Source organism: Leopardus geoffroyi, chromosome A2 (assembly GCF_018350155.1).
Source record: "Leopardus geoffroyi isolate Oge1 chromosome A2, O.geoffroyi_Oge1_pat1.0, whole genome shotgun sequence".
In the NCBI taxonomy this organism is placed as follows: Eukaryota; Metazoa; Chordata; class Mammalia; order Carnivora; family Felidae; genus Leopardus; species Leopardus geoffroyi.
The window spans coordinates 81,376,285-81,393,769 of record NC_059331.1 but is presented as its reverse complement, the minus strand read 5'-3'; the positions used below and the strand labels follow the sequence as shown (position 1 = coordinate 81,393,769).

Sequence of the window (17,485 nt, the reverse complement as noted above, 5' to 3'; positions counted from 1 at the left end):
CTCAGAATGATCCCTTAATGTCTACTGCATCAATTACCCACATATTAAATACTCCCTAAGTACGCAACAGATTGTTAAAATCCAGGCTAAGCCTTTATTGTTTATTTTACCAATGATCTATGGCTAATATGTTGCATTTTCATTCCTAGTAGGATAATTCCAGGATTCACTGAGATGCTTCCAGTAGACACACGATTGCTGCATATCAGTGCTCGTCATGATATGTGCCATGACAAGAATGTGCCTCCTCTATGGTAATAATTTATATTTGTAATCTAACAGCCATCACAACTTCCAGAGTTCCATTAAGAAATTCCTACTATAAAAGTAGGTACATTGTTTTAGAGCACAGAGCCCTACAGAAAAGAAGACAATTAAGTTTCATGTATCAGTGTCATGCCAAGGACTGTGTCATGCTTTCAGGACTGCTTATAATCTGAGTCAAGTCTAAGGCCACAGGTGTTCAGATTGTGAGCTCTTCTGGGGACAGGGCCATCTTTAGTCTCAATAGTTTGCACAGGAACAGAATAAAGTAGGTGTACCAAAAATGTCTGCTAAAAAAATGAGTCAATGAATGGAAAAGCAGGCCAGGAAAGGGCAGCCTGTTTCTGACTTCTCTTGGTAATGAAGTAAAGAATTTGGTAGGAGTCTGGGGACTTGACCCCTTGGACCCTAGCTCTGCAATTTATCAGCTGTGTGACCTTTAGTGAGGAATTTAAGCCTTCAGGTTTTCTAAGTTCCTCACCTCTCAAATAAGGGGACTGGACAAACTGATTTCTAAGATCCCTTCCAGCTCGTAAATTTTGTGATTGTTCTGGTGGTTGTTGACTGAGGATGGTTTATTTTCTTTAAAGTCACATGTCTACATGAAACACATTGTTCGGAAGTTTTGATATTTCAAACATTAAAATGGGGTTGGAAGGTTTCAGAAATCTGTCCTAGATTTCCCAGTTTATTTATGCTTCTGAACAGTCACATGTAAACACATCCTAAATTCTTTGACTAAGTAAATTAATCCTTATGTGCATCTTGTGAACTCTTGAAAAAGGCAGTATCTCCTGAAGATAAAAAGCTCAAAGTGGATTCTTCCATTTAAAATTACAATCCACAGTTTAATGTGATGTTAATTAACAGAAAAGGAAGCAAGAAGAGGTTGAATATTGGCTTTGTTTTTAGTGAGAAAAAAAAATTAGTTGTGTGAGCAATCTCCAGCTGGTCGCACATGAGAACACAAGGTGTGATCTCACTGATTTGCAGTTGCATCACTGCTAAATATTGCCCTCAATACAAATATTTAATTTGCCAACCCCTTCCTGCCTCAAATCTAAGCAATCTTAGAAGGAACGTCTTGTGTATTTCAGGTTGGGTCCGAAAGTGGGACCACTTTGATGTGCCGTGTGCATCATGAAATGAAGTCGACTTGCACTTAAAGTCCAAACTCTATGGATTCCCCAAAGCAACAAAACTTGACAGTCTTGTCTTAATTGATTTTTCCCCCTCATATAAACTTCTAAACTGAATTAAACTACCACTGAGTCATCTCTTGACAGGTATCAAGGTATCAAGGCTAAGGAATCAAGGTAAATGAAGCCTGACTAAATTGTATTTTCCACTTTCAGAGTTACTGTAATTACATTTACCCAATTATTCTGAAACTCATTCAGTCATTAGGCGTAGGTTTGTTTATGAAGTCAGCAACTGACAGCTGTTTGGGTCTCATTAGGCCCTGTTCTTATGTAAATGTCTCTCATAAAAACAAAATTAATTTTCATTGGGTAACAAATGTTCAGTTCATATACAATATTATTTCTCTGAGCAGGTGTATATATAGTTGGTATTTCTGCCGAAAGTTGTCCTACCTAGCATATCTTCCAAAGTTAACAGACCTTTGATAACATGGGAACCACATTTGCTTGTATGCATTCAATTGATAGTTGCATATGCATCAGTCAAAGCAGCAGAACGAAGATTTGCCAAAAGGCAAGATGTTTCAAACTAAATTGCACTCCCTCTCTCCAGTGCTTGAGTAAAACATGGTATTTGCAAAAGTTTGAAATGAATATAATACACAAAATGATCAGGAACACCAAGGACAATAAATGAAATTTATCCTTATAGCAGAGCTTTTAAAAAGCTTTATAAATCCAAAAACAATGATAATAACCAGTTGAACACTATTTTTTTTTTGAAATGTAGTAATAATGTTTAGTTTAAGTATTAGCGGGAGTACTAAAAGAAACTATCTTATTGGGTTGTTTGTTTTTAAAAAGTATGTTTACTTTCTTTACCTAGGGCTTGGAAAAGAATTTGGAAAAGCAGAATTCAATTATTCACTTACATGTACTTAAAGGCAAATAGCTGCAGGAATAATCTAATAGTGAGGCACACTGAATTAAAATTCTACTTAATTCTCCAACATGTAATGAGTACCCAATGTGTGGCAGGCAGTATTGGAACTGAAGTATTTAAAGGTTAAATAGATTTCCTCTCAAGTGTGTAATAAACATTAATGAGAATTGATCTTTTCTGACTATACTAAAACCTTCAACTCAGTGATACTATCTTTTAAGCAAGGAAATAATACTGTAACATACAATTTGAAGGTAAAATAACCTGCAGTTTTGGATTTTTGTTTTTTCTGTTTTTTTTTTTTTATAAAGGACAATACTTTTTGGATACTCTCTAAACTACATTAATTAAGGATAATAGTTTAGAACATTTCTGAGGATGATAAGACATCTCTAAAATATACTATATACTATAAAGATTACTGACCTAACCATCATAATTTTGAAATGCTATTCCACATGTCAATAAATAAAAAGCAACATTTTTTAAGTAATGAGGGTAATATACTTAATGATAAAATAATCATAAAGAAAAAGCCTCAGTATTTATGACTAGTATTTCAATTGATCTGTTGTTTTTTAATAATCTTGATAGGTATGCTTGGAATATCCTCGAAATTAAATAAAAGTCTTGATTGTATTCCCAGCAGTGGATATAAAGAAGCAGGATGTTAGAGAAAGTAGCAACTTGTTATACAAAGCATTAGTTGAGTATCCAGGAAATGGCTCACAGTTGGATATAAAAAAATCTGTGGAAATCAAATTTCAAGCATTTTATTCCAACTGACATAATGATGAATCCTTAAAAATAATCAAGTAGACATTCTTCTATAATTCAGTAATTCAACTAAAGGACGTACAATAATAATTCTGGGTTGTTATCTAACCAATTGTTTTTGTGTAGAGTCTAACTTTATTGTAAAATAATCTAAGAAGGGTTTATTTAGTAATTTTCTCTTTATAAAAGGGCTCTCGGAAGGCAGATGCCAAAAAAAAATATAATTCTTGTCTCTCTCTTTCACTACTACTACATATCATCACAGAATCTTAGAATTCAAGAACTGCGAAGGACTTTCAAGATCATCTAATTAAACTCCTTTATTATACTCTGAAGAAATCAGGCTTGAAGAGGTTGTGAATGGTTAAAATCGTGTGATTAATTAATCACTGGGAGGGATATTGAAAACTCAGGCCTTCTAATTTCTAGTTCAAGTTTCTTTCTTGGGCGAGCTTATCCTGTCCCAGGGCTTCAAATGTACTTGTGGTATTTAATTCTTCAACCCAAAGTACATTTTATCCTAAGAAACCTCTTTTTTGAGCTCCAGATGTATAAGTCCAGTTGGCTTCTTGACATTTCTGCTGGGATAGATAAGTCTCTCAACTCTCTATCACAAAAACAGAACACTTCATTTCCTGTCCCCAATCCACTCCTTCTCCAGGCTTTCCCACCTCTGTCAGTGGTACAACCATCCAGCAATTTCCCTAGGCCTTGGATTTACAAGCTGTTTTTGAGTCTTCCCTTTCTACCACAGTCCCCACCCAGTATATCAGTAAGCTCTATTTGATTAAAATCTATTTCACAAATGATGGCTCTTGTCATGTCTGCCACAAACATACTGAAAGCCACCTAAACAGCAAATGCCTGAAACCCCCAATGTGATTCCCTGTCTTCACTCTTTTTCCTACAATCTATTCCTCACAAGGTGCCCGGAGTGATCAATCTAACACAAAATGATGTAATATTTAGGGGAAAATGTGTTTTTCTCTTAAGCATTATCATGTATTTAACTTTTTCCCTAGTTACTGAGGCTTTAGCTTCTTGGGGGGTGATTTTTATTGTTACTGAAAGAATGTGAATAGAGGAAAAGAGTGTACATTAAGCTTTTGAAATAAAAAGTAGGGCTTTGAAGTGAAAAAACAGCCTTGAAATACAAGCTGTCTTGATATAGGAGTTTTTGGATTCCTGTATCCTTTCCTTCTATGTATGTCACACCCAAAGGAACCAGCTTATTGAGTTCTCCCATAAAAAGAAAAGTTGGGGCAAAAAAAGGGAGGTCAGAAAAAGCTAGGACACAGATGGTATTGTGCTAAGTGAAATAAGTCAGACTGAGAAAGACAAATACAATATAATTTCACTTACCGTGGAATCTAAAATACAAAACAAATGAATAAACAAATAAAAAACAGAATCAGACCTACAAATACAGAGAACAAACTGATGGTTGCCACAGGGGTGGGGGTGGAGGGATGGGCAAAATGAGTGAAGGGGTGTGGGAGATACAGGCTTCCAGTTACGGAATGAATAAGCCATGGGAATAAGAGGCACAGTATAGGAAATATGGTCAATGGTATCGTAATAGTGCTGTATGGCCACACAGTTGCTACACTTGTGGTAAGCATCACATAATGTATAGAGTTGTCAAATCACTAAGTTGTGGGGGGGGGGGCGCCTGGGTGGCTCAGTCAATTAAGCATCCAACTCTTGATTTCAAGTCAGGTCATGATCTCATGGTTTGTGAGATCAAGCCCTGCATCGGGCTCTGCACTGATAGTGTGGAGCTGGCTTGGGATTCTCTTTCACCCTCTTTCTCTGCCCCTCCCACTATGTTCTGTCTCCTCTCTCTGTCTCTCTCTGCCTTTCAAAATAAATACATAAAAAGCATTAAAAAAATCATTAAGCTGTGCACCAAAAACAAATGTAACATTGTGTGTCAACCATACTAAAATTTAAGGTAAATAGGGACCGTCTGGAAATTAAATTTTCATTAGCCCTATTTTTGCAAATATCCTCAGTATAAAAGAAAGATCTGGGTCTTTTGATGACAAAGAAAATGCATCTTGCCATTGTGCTTAACTCTTCTTGGCATTCAAGCCATGCTAATAGAGGTAATAAAAGTGAAAGTAACAACCATATGCAAAGATGTCATCTCTCACCAAGTTTTCTGGGGAAGAAGCACTGTGACTCTCCTCCACTGCGTGAACTCACTAGCGTGGTAAATACTTGCTGATGTGAATTCTTGACAACTCGGCATACTTGGAAGGCATTCCTAAAAGAGAGGGAGGCAAAAATTAAACTCAGCTTCTGTTTCCTCCAGGGGCCATATGTTTACTCACTCACCATAAGTGAAAAAGGCCTTAGAGAAATCTAATGTCATTTTCTTAACCATGTGCAATATGGATGCAGTCCATGATTTTCCCTTCTCTGAGGCTAAAATATTTGGGAAATAATGGGAACAAGTGCCACCATGAAATTAAATGTCTTTTAATCCTAATCCTCACATATAAACATGGAAATGGATCAGGACCCATTTTTGTGACCTGCTATCATAACATTGGCATTTGGTAGAATTATTCTATTCCCTGTTATTTATGCATTATTGCAATGTCAGATCTCTGTGTGTATGTATAAAGAAGTACACTTTATCCTAAGAAACTGTATTTTTGTATTTCTTTTTTTTTTTTAAGGTAAGACATGTCATATTCTTAATATGGTCTACCTACAAGTAAAGAGACTTAGAAAAGAACAGATGAAGACATCCTACAGGGATAGAGAAGAAAGATTTGTATTTATGGAGGAAGAGAGTTAGAGAAAATAATATTCAAAACATCATCATCCTAGAGTATCCGGTCCTGAAGTTTTCCCATTTCTTTTTTATTTTCAATTACCTTTTGGTATCTGCCAGTGCAGAATGTGGAAATCCTTATTGCTGCCTGTGTCAATTCTAAGTTATAAATAATATTGTTTCTTTTCAACCAAACCTAAACTTTTGAAACTGTAATTCTCTGCTTCCTATGTAAAAAGAAGCCTACTCATCACAAGTGTTAGAGAAAACAGATTTACCTCTTGGACCAGGTGCCAGGTGAGGCCATGATTGGTTGAGTACTCCAGTTTCACCTGGTTGTCCATGTGTGGAGTGTATTTCTGGCCACAGCCCATCACCAAACTGAACTGAATCATATAGGATGCTCCTATCTGCATTGATTGTGTTTCCACATAGCGCATGCTTGAGGCAAGTTTAGAATCTCCGGTGAAACTGAAAGACAGGAGTGGGAATCGGAAGATTAAAAACATGATGAGTTAAGGGAGAATTAAGCTCTTCATTTCATACCATACACCAAAATAACTTAAATATTTTTTAAATTTTTAAATTTTTTTAATTTGAGAGAGTGAGACAGTGTGAGTGAGCACATGGGGGAGAGGCAGAGGGAGGGGAGGGAGGGAGAGAGACAGAGACAGAGAGAGAGAGAGAATTCCAAGCAGGCTCTGTGCTCAGTGTGGAGCCCAATGTGGGGCTCAATCCCATGACTCTGGGATCATGACCTGAGCGGAAATCAAGAGTCGGATGCTCAACTGACTGGGCCGCCCAGGCGCCCCATACATCAAAATAATTTAATTTTACTTATTTAAATCTTGCCAAGCTCTAGAATGGATTTTAGTCAATCTAATAAATGTAATTTAAAATAATCTGCCCATCAAAGAAGCAATATATTTTTTAAACTTAATAGCTGGAGCTGTCAAATATATTTGAAAATGGGTACTCACTCATATATTGTTCATGAGTATAAACCCTTTGACTCATTAATCTCACTTTTTAGAATTTATCTGAAGGAAATAATCCTAAATTCAAGGACAGCTTTATAAAATATGATTAGTATTGCAGGTTTCCTTATAATAGTAACTGGTAACCATTTCAACGTCAAACTACAGGGAAAATGGAATACTTAAGTAAACTGGTATAGCCACTTGACAGATTATCCATATTTCAAATATTTATTAAGGTAATAAAATCAAATTAACATGCTTATGAAAAAATACATTTTTTAAAACCCACAAAGAAATTCACCAGAATGTTTGCAGTGGCTATGTTTTGTGGTGGGAAACTAGACAGTTTACAACTTTTCTTTTGCATTTCTTAGTTTCCAAACAGTCTTCAATGTTCCGGCATTAAATGCTGAAAACATCATAGTGTAGTTTTAATGACTGTGCCTAAAGTTGGTAGAATTTTACTGGGTACCAACTGAGTACTATGTAATTGTAAACTGTCTGAAGACAGGCACAATTACTTTTTTAGAGCAAGTTGCTCAAGGAATTTATAATCCATTAGAGGAGATTAAAATATGGACACATTTTCACTGTGGTTAATATGGGTAAATGTAATAAGGATTCCAGGGTTGACCACACTGGGTTTGTCTGCCACAATATTTAGTATTGCTGCCCTGAAGTAGGTCCAGTAGTTCTGTGAGTTCTACTCATCGCAGTAGTTCCTGTGAGTCAGGGGGCTTAGCTGACATAGAAAAGGGAATGATGCAACACTCAGTGACATCTTTGAGGTATTTGATATTTTTTCTTATTTATCCTTTGCTGAATCAGCAAAATAAGGAGTAACTATACTGCCTTGCTTCTTGAAGACATTAACATGTTATTTAAAGATGTTGGGGTGCCTGGGTGGCTCAGTTGATTAAGTGTCTGACTCTTGACTTCGGCTCGGGTCATGATCTAATGGTTCGTGAGACAGCCCCACGTGGGGTTCTGGGCTGTCTGGGCTGACGGCACTGAGCCTGCTTGGGATTCTCTCTCTCTCTCTCTCTCTCTCTCTCTCTCTCTCTGCCCCTCACCTGCTTGCTCTTTCTCTCTTTCAAAACAAATAAAAATAAACTTATAAAAAAGATGTTATTTAAAGATGGGACATTGTCTATAAAGAGGATCGACATGGGTTTGGGCTCAAGGTTATAAAATGCAAGAAGCTTTTTCCTAACAATGACTAAGTACTCTTTAACAGTTTTAAATTAAGCTTTTTTATACTTGGACAATGAATAGAGGAATAAAATGTTTAAAAGCCCCAAACTCTGCTTTAGCTGAATGGTCAATAAAAGGAAGAGAAAAGTCATATTCATAATTGCTGGTATTAAATATCCAGTGTTTACAACTTGTTTATCATTAATAATAAAGATGCCCATCCTTTGTTGATTCTAGGCGATATCCTCAGGCTGTATTAAGCTAATATCCACATTATCTTTCTTAGTTCCATCCTTAAAATAACTCTGTGAAGTAAGAATAATATCTCTAGGCAACAAATGTGGCAAAGGGGATAGTAAATGGTAGAGACTCAGTGAGAAATCAGCTTTGCCCAACTCTAAAACCTCTTAACCAATATACTCTCTCTCTGTCCTATTACTATAAGATGGAAAAAAAACCACAGTTTTTAATAACTTTCATGTATAGTTAATTTAAAAATCATTAACTTTCAGTTACTGTGTAATGATACTTTGGTGTTAGAGATCTAAAACCATGATTGCTGCTGTGTGATATGCTGCATAGGATACAATCTAGAAAACATAAAGCTGCAGAATGCAATTTTTAACAATATTACAAAAGAAAAGAATCAACATAGAATAAAAACACTAGTAAGCCCTATAGGCACAAACTTGTCTACATAAATTCCAGAGTCTTTTAAGTAAGCAAAAAAAAAAAAAAAAAAAAAAAAAAAAAGTCTTGACTGCTTCTCTCCATGAGAAATAAATGTTGCTTTTAATTTCAAGGGTTAAATGCGCTTTCTAGTATGCTGTATGAGGAAGATAATTAGAGGCAGGCAACTAATTAGTCATTTGAATTGTTTACTTAAAAGGTACACTGTACATCCTGGGCATCTGGGAAAAGCCACATGGTGCAGGGCAGTATATGAGACTCATGGTCTGCAATCCACAGAGAGCCACTAGAACTTTCTCACCCATGTCCTGCAGAGTATTTTCCCACCACAGCATTTCTGAAATAATTTAAGATTATTTTCACAATCAGCTCCTTCTTCTCCTCAGAGATGGTTTCCTGTCCTTGCAATTCCAAGAGAAACAGAAAGAAATGCTGTATTTTGCACCTTTTTCATGGTTACAATCAACCATGAACCTAGTTCAAGATAGCAAGTACTCAAACCTGAGAAGTATGTGGTCTGTGAGCTACCCTCACGATAACTGCTTTTAAAGGTCCCAAGACACCAAGAAAGAAACAATATAAAAATTATATAAAAGGACAAGTCTGGGGGCACCTGGTTATTTCAGTTGGTACAGCATGGTGCTGATCTTGGTGTTGTGAATTTGAGCTCCACATTGGGTGCAGAGATTACTTAAAAATAAAATCTTAAATCTTGAAAAAAAGGACAAGAGTCTAAAGGAGGACTGTTAAACAGGGACAATAAAATTCTTACTTAGAACTAATATCTGTTCCACTGGTAGTTGTGTCTTTTCTTCTTGTTTTTGTTGTAAGCTAAAGCTGAATGGATTTCTAATCAATACACCTGCCATACTTCATGGTACCATATGATACCTATCCTGATGTCTTAATTGGAAGCAAAATAACACAAGAGAAGCACAGACATCTATGCCTTAAAACTCTGACCATAGTAAGAGTTCACTCAGTTGTTTACCATGATTACTACAAGTTCACTCATGCTTTATTCAGGACTGGCTGAAAGCCAGTGATATTAGGTCAGCGTTTTCTCTCCTGAATATGCTGATGTTGTCACTCAGCTGGAGTTTTAGAGGAGAGAATTTCACAGTCTGCCATCCTTTAATTGATAAAACTGTTCCTCTTTGTTGCTTGTGTAAGTCAGCATAGGTTCACAAAGGTAAAAATGAAGCTGAACTCTGTAACAATCAGAGAAACAAAAAATAGTCCACATCACCCTTTTGGGGAGAAATTCTGGAGACAGAATACATTGGAAACCAGGAGGCTTAGTTTCATTTGTGCCAATTTGCAAGAGTGCCTCAAAAATAAAGGGACAATAAAAATGCTCCTGCATCTAATTACAAGATTTAATGAGAGAATGTGGATAATTCTTTCCACTAGGACAAGATTACCTCCCTGTGTCTTTTCATTCTACCACCAAGACGGCTAGTAGGCTCTCTATTATGCCCCTGGTAAAATGGATAACACTATAATGTAACTCATGTTTCCATAGTTCTTTCTTTTTCTTTCTTTTTTTCTTTTTCTTTCTTTCTTTCTTTCTTTCTTTCTTTCTTTCTTTCTTTCTTTCTTTCTTTCTTTCTTTCTTTTCCTTCTTTCTTTCCCTCCCTCCTTCCTTCCTCCCTTCCTCCCTGCCTCCCTAGTCAGCGCACATGCACACAAAGGGGGAGAAGGGCAAAAGGGAGAGAGAGAGAGAGAGAGAGAGAGAATCATAAGCAGGCTCCCTGCTCAGCACAGAGCCTGATGTGGGGCTCAATGTGGGGCTTGATGTGGGGCTTGATCCCATGAGCCTGGAATCATGACCTGAGCTGAAATCAAGAGTTGGATGCTCAACCAACTGAGCCACCCAGATGCCCATTTCCATAGTTCTATACTTAGTTCATAGTACAGTTCCTTTGCCTCCTCCTCTCTTGTTAATCTCACAGATAGCTGAGGATCTGTTTTCCTGACTAGGTTGGAAGCCTCTCTGCAAGAGGAGATCATATCTTGTTCATCCCTGTATCCCCTAAAGCACTCAGAACCTTCTGTACCTCACAGAAGCACCTCATGTTGTTGCAGGACATCATGGTTTTCCAACAGCTAGGTTACTTTATTTATTGAGTTGAGGTCATTTGGAAGGCTATCAGGGATCCATAACACTGTGTAATGGAGATAAAAAAAAAACCCCAGAGGCTGAGTTGCTGACCCCAGGGTCACACAGTTACTAAAAAGCTAGCAACTAGGCCTTCTGATTTCTACTTTGATGTCCTTTCTTCTGTACCATGTCCATTAAAGGCACTTAAAGAATGTTAAATAAAATGAGCACATGAGTGAGGTTTCTCAATTGGGCAGAAGGCAAGTTTTACAAAACCATAGTTCCTTACATGCGGTAACGAACACAAAGTTTTTAAGTTATTCTCACTTAAAGAAATCACTCTTCCTGCATTTCCCCAGAAGCTCTTTCAAATCTCCATAAAAAAGGTTTTTTTTATATGAAAGGCAGATACACACAGCCATCACAAAGTGAGAGAATACCCCTCTCCCCCCCCCCCCCCCCCCCAACACAAAGTTCCTTCAAGGCAAATTCACCTAGGGACTGAGCCATTTTCAACAATTGATTCCATTTCTTTAAGAATAGTTTGATAAGTTAGACAACAGTGTCTGAAGTCTCACTACCAATATGCCACAAGAGAAGACAATGCACCAGTATTACATTTCTTAAAAACTGAAGCAATACTCAACTATTTTCAAGGACCCCACAGAGAAGAATGCCTCTGCAGGGCTCATTTCCACAACAACAGAAGAGCAACTCAAAGCTGGTTTTGGTTGGATGCCATTCAAAAGTATATTCATCTGCAAAACGACATGTAAATGAATCTAAGCCTCTCTAATATCATCTTTTCTTGGGTTTTGTTTTTGTATCAAAGAAACGTTTGCTGGAGTTGACAATCTTGTTGATATTATGGAATTAAAGGAGGCAGTTTTAATTCACTTGTTATTTCTAGAATATTATGTATCAAAACAGAAATAACCATGCTATCTTAGTGGATTATACAAAGTTTACATTTACTGGAAACAACAATCTGACAATAAAGAAGTTTTTGGGTTTTTTTTTAAGTAAAAATTTGCAGTCCTACTACCTAAAGATGATCACTGCTAACATTTTCGTATAAATACTTCCAGACTTCCTTATGTTTATACACACATAAACACTTTCCTTTCTTTATTTTTTCTTTTTTTTTTTTTTTTTTTTTTAAATTTTTTTTTTTTCAACGTTTATTTATTTTTGGGACAGAGAGAGACAGAGCATGAACGGGGGAGGGGCAGAGAGAGAGGGAGACACAGAATCGGAAACAGGCTCCAGGCTCTGAGCCATCAGCCCAGAGCCTGACGCGGGGCTCGAACTCACGGACCGCGAGATCGTGACCTGGCTGAAGTCGGACGCTTAACCGACTGCGCCACCCAGGCGCCCCTATTTTTTCTTTTTTTTAAAGTTTATTTATTTATTCTGAAAGAGAGAGCCTATGCAGGGGGAGGGGCAGAGAGAGAGGAGAGACAGAATTCCAACCAGGTTCTCAGCAGACTGCACAGAGCTGTACGCAGGGCTCGAACCCCATGATCATGAGATCACGACCTGAGCCGAAATCAAGGGTCAGACACTGAACTGACGGAGCCATCCAGACACCCTCATTTCTCTTTCTTTTAAAAAATTATTACAAAATCATAATAAACCTGTTCTTTTTTTCTTTTTACAACTATTTCATTGACATCTTTCCATACTGAAAAAATGTTGAGAATAAGCCAATCTCCAATTATGGAACTCTCTGGAGGTTGCTTCCATTTTTCACTGCTATAAACAATGCTTCTATAATATGCATCCTTATATATCTTTGTGTACTGGTCCAATTATTTCCTTAAGATAAATTCCTAGAAGCAGAATTGCTGGGTCAAAGCAAATTTTAAAAATGAGCATTTACTGCGAAGTTGCCCTTCAAAAAAGTTGTAGTGGGAAATATAGCCTTCCAGTTATGGAATGAATAAGTCACAGGAATAAAAGGCACATCATAGTGAATATAGTCAATGATACTATAACAGTGTTGTATGGTGACAGATGGTAGCTATACTTGTGGTAAGGATAGCATAATGCATAGAGAAGCTGAATCACTTTGTTGTATACGTGAAACTAATGTAAGTAACACTGTGTGTCAACCATACTCAAATTAAAAAAAAAATTAAGAGCTTGTGGATTTCGAAATAGCTAGGGCACTCCTTATTTTATCTTGTTGAATTGGCAATCAAAGGTGAGGCAAGAGAAAAAAATACATGAGGAATCTTTGAAATTCTTTTTTTACCCTTCCAACTATGTGCAGCCATGTACATTATTTAGAGTGTAGTTAAGCAGGGTCATTTTAGGACTTTTAAAGGATCTTCAGGCCCACGGGTAGCTGTTGGTTACGTGTCCAGCTTTGGCTCAAGTCATGATCTTGCGGTTCATGACTTCAAGCCCCGTGATGGGCTCTGTACTGACACCTGAGCCTGGAGCCTGCTTCAGATTGTGTCTCCCTCTCTCTCTGCCCCTCCCCTGCCCCAAAATAAATAAACATTAAAAAAATGTAAGACTTTTAATCTTTGGAAATTCAATTACACATCATGGCAAACATATTAAAATACACCCACATCCATTATATATTTTTCATTACAAAAACCTCCAAATAGATTTTATAATTTTGCCTTTAAATTTTATTTGCTACTAGTGATGCATGTAATTTATGTTTGGTTGTAATTATTCAGCACATTCAGGAATCTGACCAAAAAATTATTTCCAATATCATGAAATTTTATGAATATTTAAATTTAGCAGTTAAGGGAGTTAACATATATTGTGTTTTGTAGATATTTAATTTAAATTTATTAATCCTACTTTTGCAATTTGCTTATCATATTTTTGAGATAATATTCATTTCCTCAGTTCCTGGACTTTTTCCAGGCCCCTGAAAAGCTTTGAGGCCCTGGCATGTGCCCAAAATGACTAATGAAAGAACTTCCTAGGAAGAGGCAGAGAGAATGTAAAGGTATTAGAAGAAGAAAGAGCTTGACTTGGTGGGAGTAGAGAGAAGGAAGACCACGGTGGTTGGGATGGTCAACTGGGCCAGGTCACCCAGGGCCTACCACGGAGATTTCATGAACCGCTGTCCATAGAAAGTAATTTTCTCAGCCTATTGAACTTCTACTTCAACAAACCACACATACCATGAATCTAAATCATCAAATGTAGAATTCTCTGGTTAATTTCTTTCGTGGTGTGTTTACTCTCTTACTTCCAAAATCTCACTTAGCTACTACTTAGTCCAAATGAAGATTTTTTAGGGAAATCTAACTTTGGAGAAATAAATGACTTAAAAATCAACCATGTGGACATCAACAGGACATGAGTCTTGGCATATGGCTATTTTATTCATTTCTTTGTCAGGTCCTATGGCTTTGTCCTTCAATATATATCTTCAAGTGGTCCATTTCTCCACTACATCATTCTGTTCCTAGCATCATTATAAGCACATGTAGATGACACTGTTAGCCTCCAAGCTGAGCTCCTTCTACTGCTTCACCTGTTACCCTCTATCATCTGTTCTCCAAAAAGCAGCCACAATTATTTTTTAAATATAATCACATTATATTACTCCTCTGCTACAAATTATTTACTCGCTTCCCATAACACTTAGGATAAATTCCAAAATTGCTATATTGTTCTATAAGGTACTAATATAATCCATCTCCTTGCCTGCCTCAGGGCCTTTGCTCTTGCTGTTCTCTCCACCTGTGATGCTTTCCTTGCACCCTTTTACATCATTGTCTTTCATTCTTCTGCTCTGTTCTAATGCCTCCAGGAGGGCTTTACTGACTATCTTACCTAAAAAAGTTTTACTCTCCACTTATGCTACCTCACGTTCCATTCATTTATTCTCACAGCACAAACCACTTCCTGAAATATTATTATGCATGATTACTTGTTTACTGTTGTTATTCCCCTCCAGAATGTAAGCTCTGCAAATAAAAGACTTTTCTATCTTCATCTCCAAAACCTACTGTGCTTCCTCCAGCACAAATAGTGCCAGTAGTGCAATCACTATCCAGTCAAATGTATAAATTAGTCTATCAGTGAATGAAAAACTTCATGTAATGAAATCCTTATGTTGAAAAGCCTAAAAAGTAGACTCTATTTTAGAAAGTCATTTATAAATCTATTTAGGGGAATGTTCAATTATATTACCAGTTTGTTGGAGGCACTGATACTCCTGGGTACTGAAAGTACTCTTTAAATAGCTGCTGAAAAAAGCAGTAAGTGACTTTTCAGTTTGTTACTCAATATATTTACTTTATCTATCTGCTAAGCTTCCTGGAACAATCATTTACTGTGAAATGGTGGTTGAAGTGGCTCTTGGGAGCCACTTCACCCCAAATAGCTTCCTTCAGCACACAATTTAAATTGATTTACTGTTCTTTGTAATTGTCCCTGTAAGGAATAATCCCAAGAAAACTCTAGGCTTACTAGTAAACTATTTAAACTGACAAAATCTTTACAAAAGATATAGGTGGATGTTCAATGAAACAAAATCCTAAAGAAACTCACTTGGCTGTGTCTTCTAATGGAAGAAGCTGGTGGCATTGATAAAATTGAGATTGCAAATTCATGAGAACACTCAGGTTTCCCTGACTGCTTTCAACATTACTGAGAACGATTTTTGTGAGGGAGAAGAAAATGGCACAATATTACCAGCCCTGGACCAAGATCAGGAATTCTCCAAACTGCTTAACAAAAGAATACTAAGGCCCCATAACTTCCAAGCCAAGGACCAAATCTTAAAGGGTAACTTCTTTAAGAACTCCTATGACTTGGCATACCACAGGTGTAAAGCCTTTTAGACTGAACATTAATAAAATTTTTGACAAATCAAAAAAAAATTAGGCTTTTCCAACATGAGGATTTCATTACATGGGACACTCACCCTAAAGCTGTTTTCTTCCTTTTATACCTCTATTTTCCTGCATCTCCGGGGCTGACCATGCCACCCGGGGCTCGTGTGAAAAACCAGGCTTCCCAAGTCCTCCAGCACAACACTAAATACCACATAATGTTATCCTTTTTTCTCACGCCTGTTGTTATTCACAGCTAATTTCACTTCTTGTGTGTTGCTCTTTTATTTTCTCTCTACTTTCAGGACAAACCTAAGGAAATTTCTCTTCCTAAAAACTGACCCTAACATGACAAGTGCTATTTTATTTTCTTGTATAAAGAAAAGGGAGAGCTTTTTCTTTCTTTTAAATTTATTTATTTATTTTGAGAGAGAGAGAATGCGCGACAGAGTGAGCAGGGGCGGGATAGAGAGGGGGAGAGAGAGAATCCCAAGTGGGTTCTGTGCTGACAGCACAGAGCCTGACATGAGCTCCACCTCGCAAATGGTGAGATCATGACCTGAGCCGAAATCAAGAGTCGGACACTTAACTGACTAAGCCACCCAGGTGCCCCAAGAAAAGAGAGAGCTTTAATTAAAAAAACAAAATTAGACATAACAAGGAATGAGTAACTTCTGTTTTAACACCCATGAAAGTACCTAGGAAGCCTTTCAACATTTCTATGTCTCATTGGTCTCTAAATCTTCTTTAATTAAATCTGCTTCTCCTCAAGCATCATGAAAAATGAAAACTATAGCTTTTCTTTTTTCTATTTTTTTTACTTTTATGTTTTTCTATCTATTTTACTTTAACTTTTGCTAGTTTTTATTGAGATATAATTGACATACCCCGTTGTATTAGTATACAACACAATGAGTTGATATATGTATTTACAGTGAAATGATCACCACAATGTTTAGTTGACATCCAATCACTTCACATAGCTACAATTTTTTTTCCTTATGAAGTGAATTTTAAGATCTACTCTCTTAGCAACTCTCAAATATACAATACAAGCATACTTTGTTTTATTATGCTTTCCTTTATTGTACTTCCCAGATATGTTTTTTTGGTTTGTTTGTTTGTTTTAAACAAATTGAAGATTGTGGCAACCCTGTGTCAAGTGAAGTTCTACTAGAGCCGTTTTTCCAGTGGCATTTGCTCATTTGGTGTCTCTTTGTCACATTTTGGTAATTCTCACAATATTTCAAGCTTTATTGTTATTAATAGATTTGTTGTAGTGATCTGTGATCAGTGATAATGATTTACTGAAAGCTCAGAGGATGGTTATCATTTTTTAGCAACAAAATATTTTCAAATTGAGGTAAGTACATTGTTTTTTAGATATAATACTATTTTTTCACACTTAATATGCTAAGTATAATGTAATCATAACTTTTATATGCACTGGGAAACCAAAAAATTCATGTGAGTTGCTTTTTCGAGATATTTGCTTCATTGTGGTGGTCTGGAACTGAACCTGCAGTATATCTGAGGTATGCCTGTATGGTACTATTAACTCTAGTCATCATGCTGTATGTTAAAACCACAGAACTTATTTATATTATAACTGAAAATTTGTGCCTTTTGACCACCTACACCCATTTCATCCACTCCTGCCCCCCTCAGCCACCACACCACTAGTAACTACCAACCTGCTCTCTGTATCCATGAATTAGTTTTTTTCAAGGTCAATCCAAGTTACTATGAATGGTAGGATTTCCTTCTCTTTTCTGACTGAAAATATTTT

General features: G+C 36.7%; 1 protein-coding gene across 3 annotated transcripts in view; it reads right to left on the bottom strand.

Annotated features, from left to right (window-relative positions):
* The window catches only part of RELN (reelin), a 531,804-nt gene that overhangs the window by 133,045 nt on the left and 381,274 nt on the right, over window positions 1-17,485 (bottom strand). For all 3 annotated transcript variants that reach the window (XM_045494541.1, XM_045494542.1, XM_045494543.1), the window contains exons 21-22: window positions 6,190-6,382; window positions 5,283-5,395 (exon numbers count right to left, since the gene is read on the bottom strand). In XM_045494541.1, the coding sequence (XP_045350497.1) occupies window positions 5,283-5,395; window positions 6,190-6,382 (306 nt within the window). The remainder of the gene's footprint in view (window positions 1-5,282; window positions 5,396-6,189; window positions 6,383-17,485) is intronic.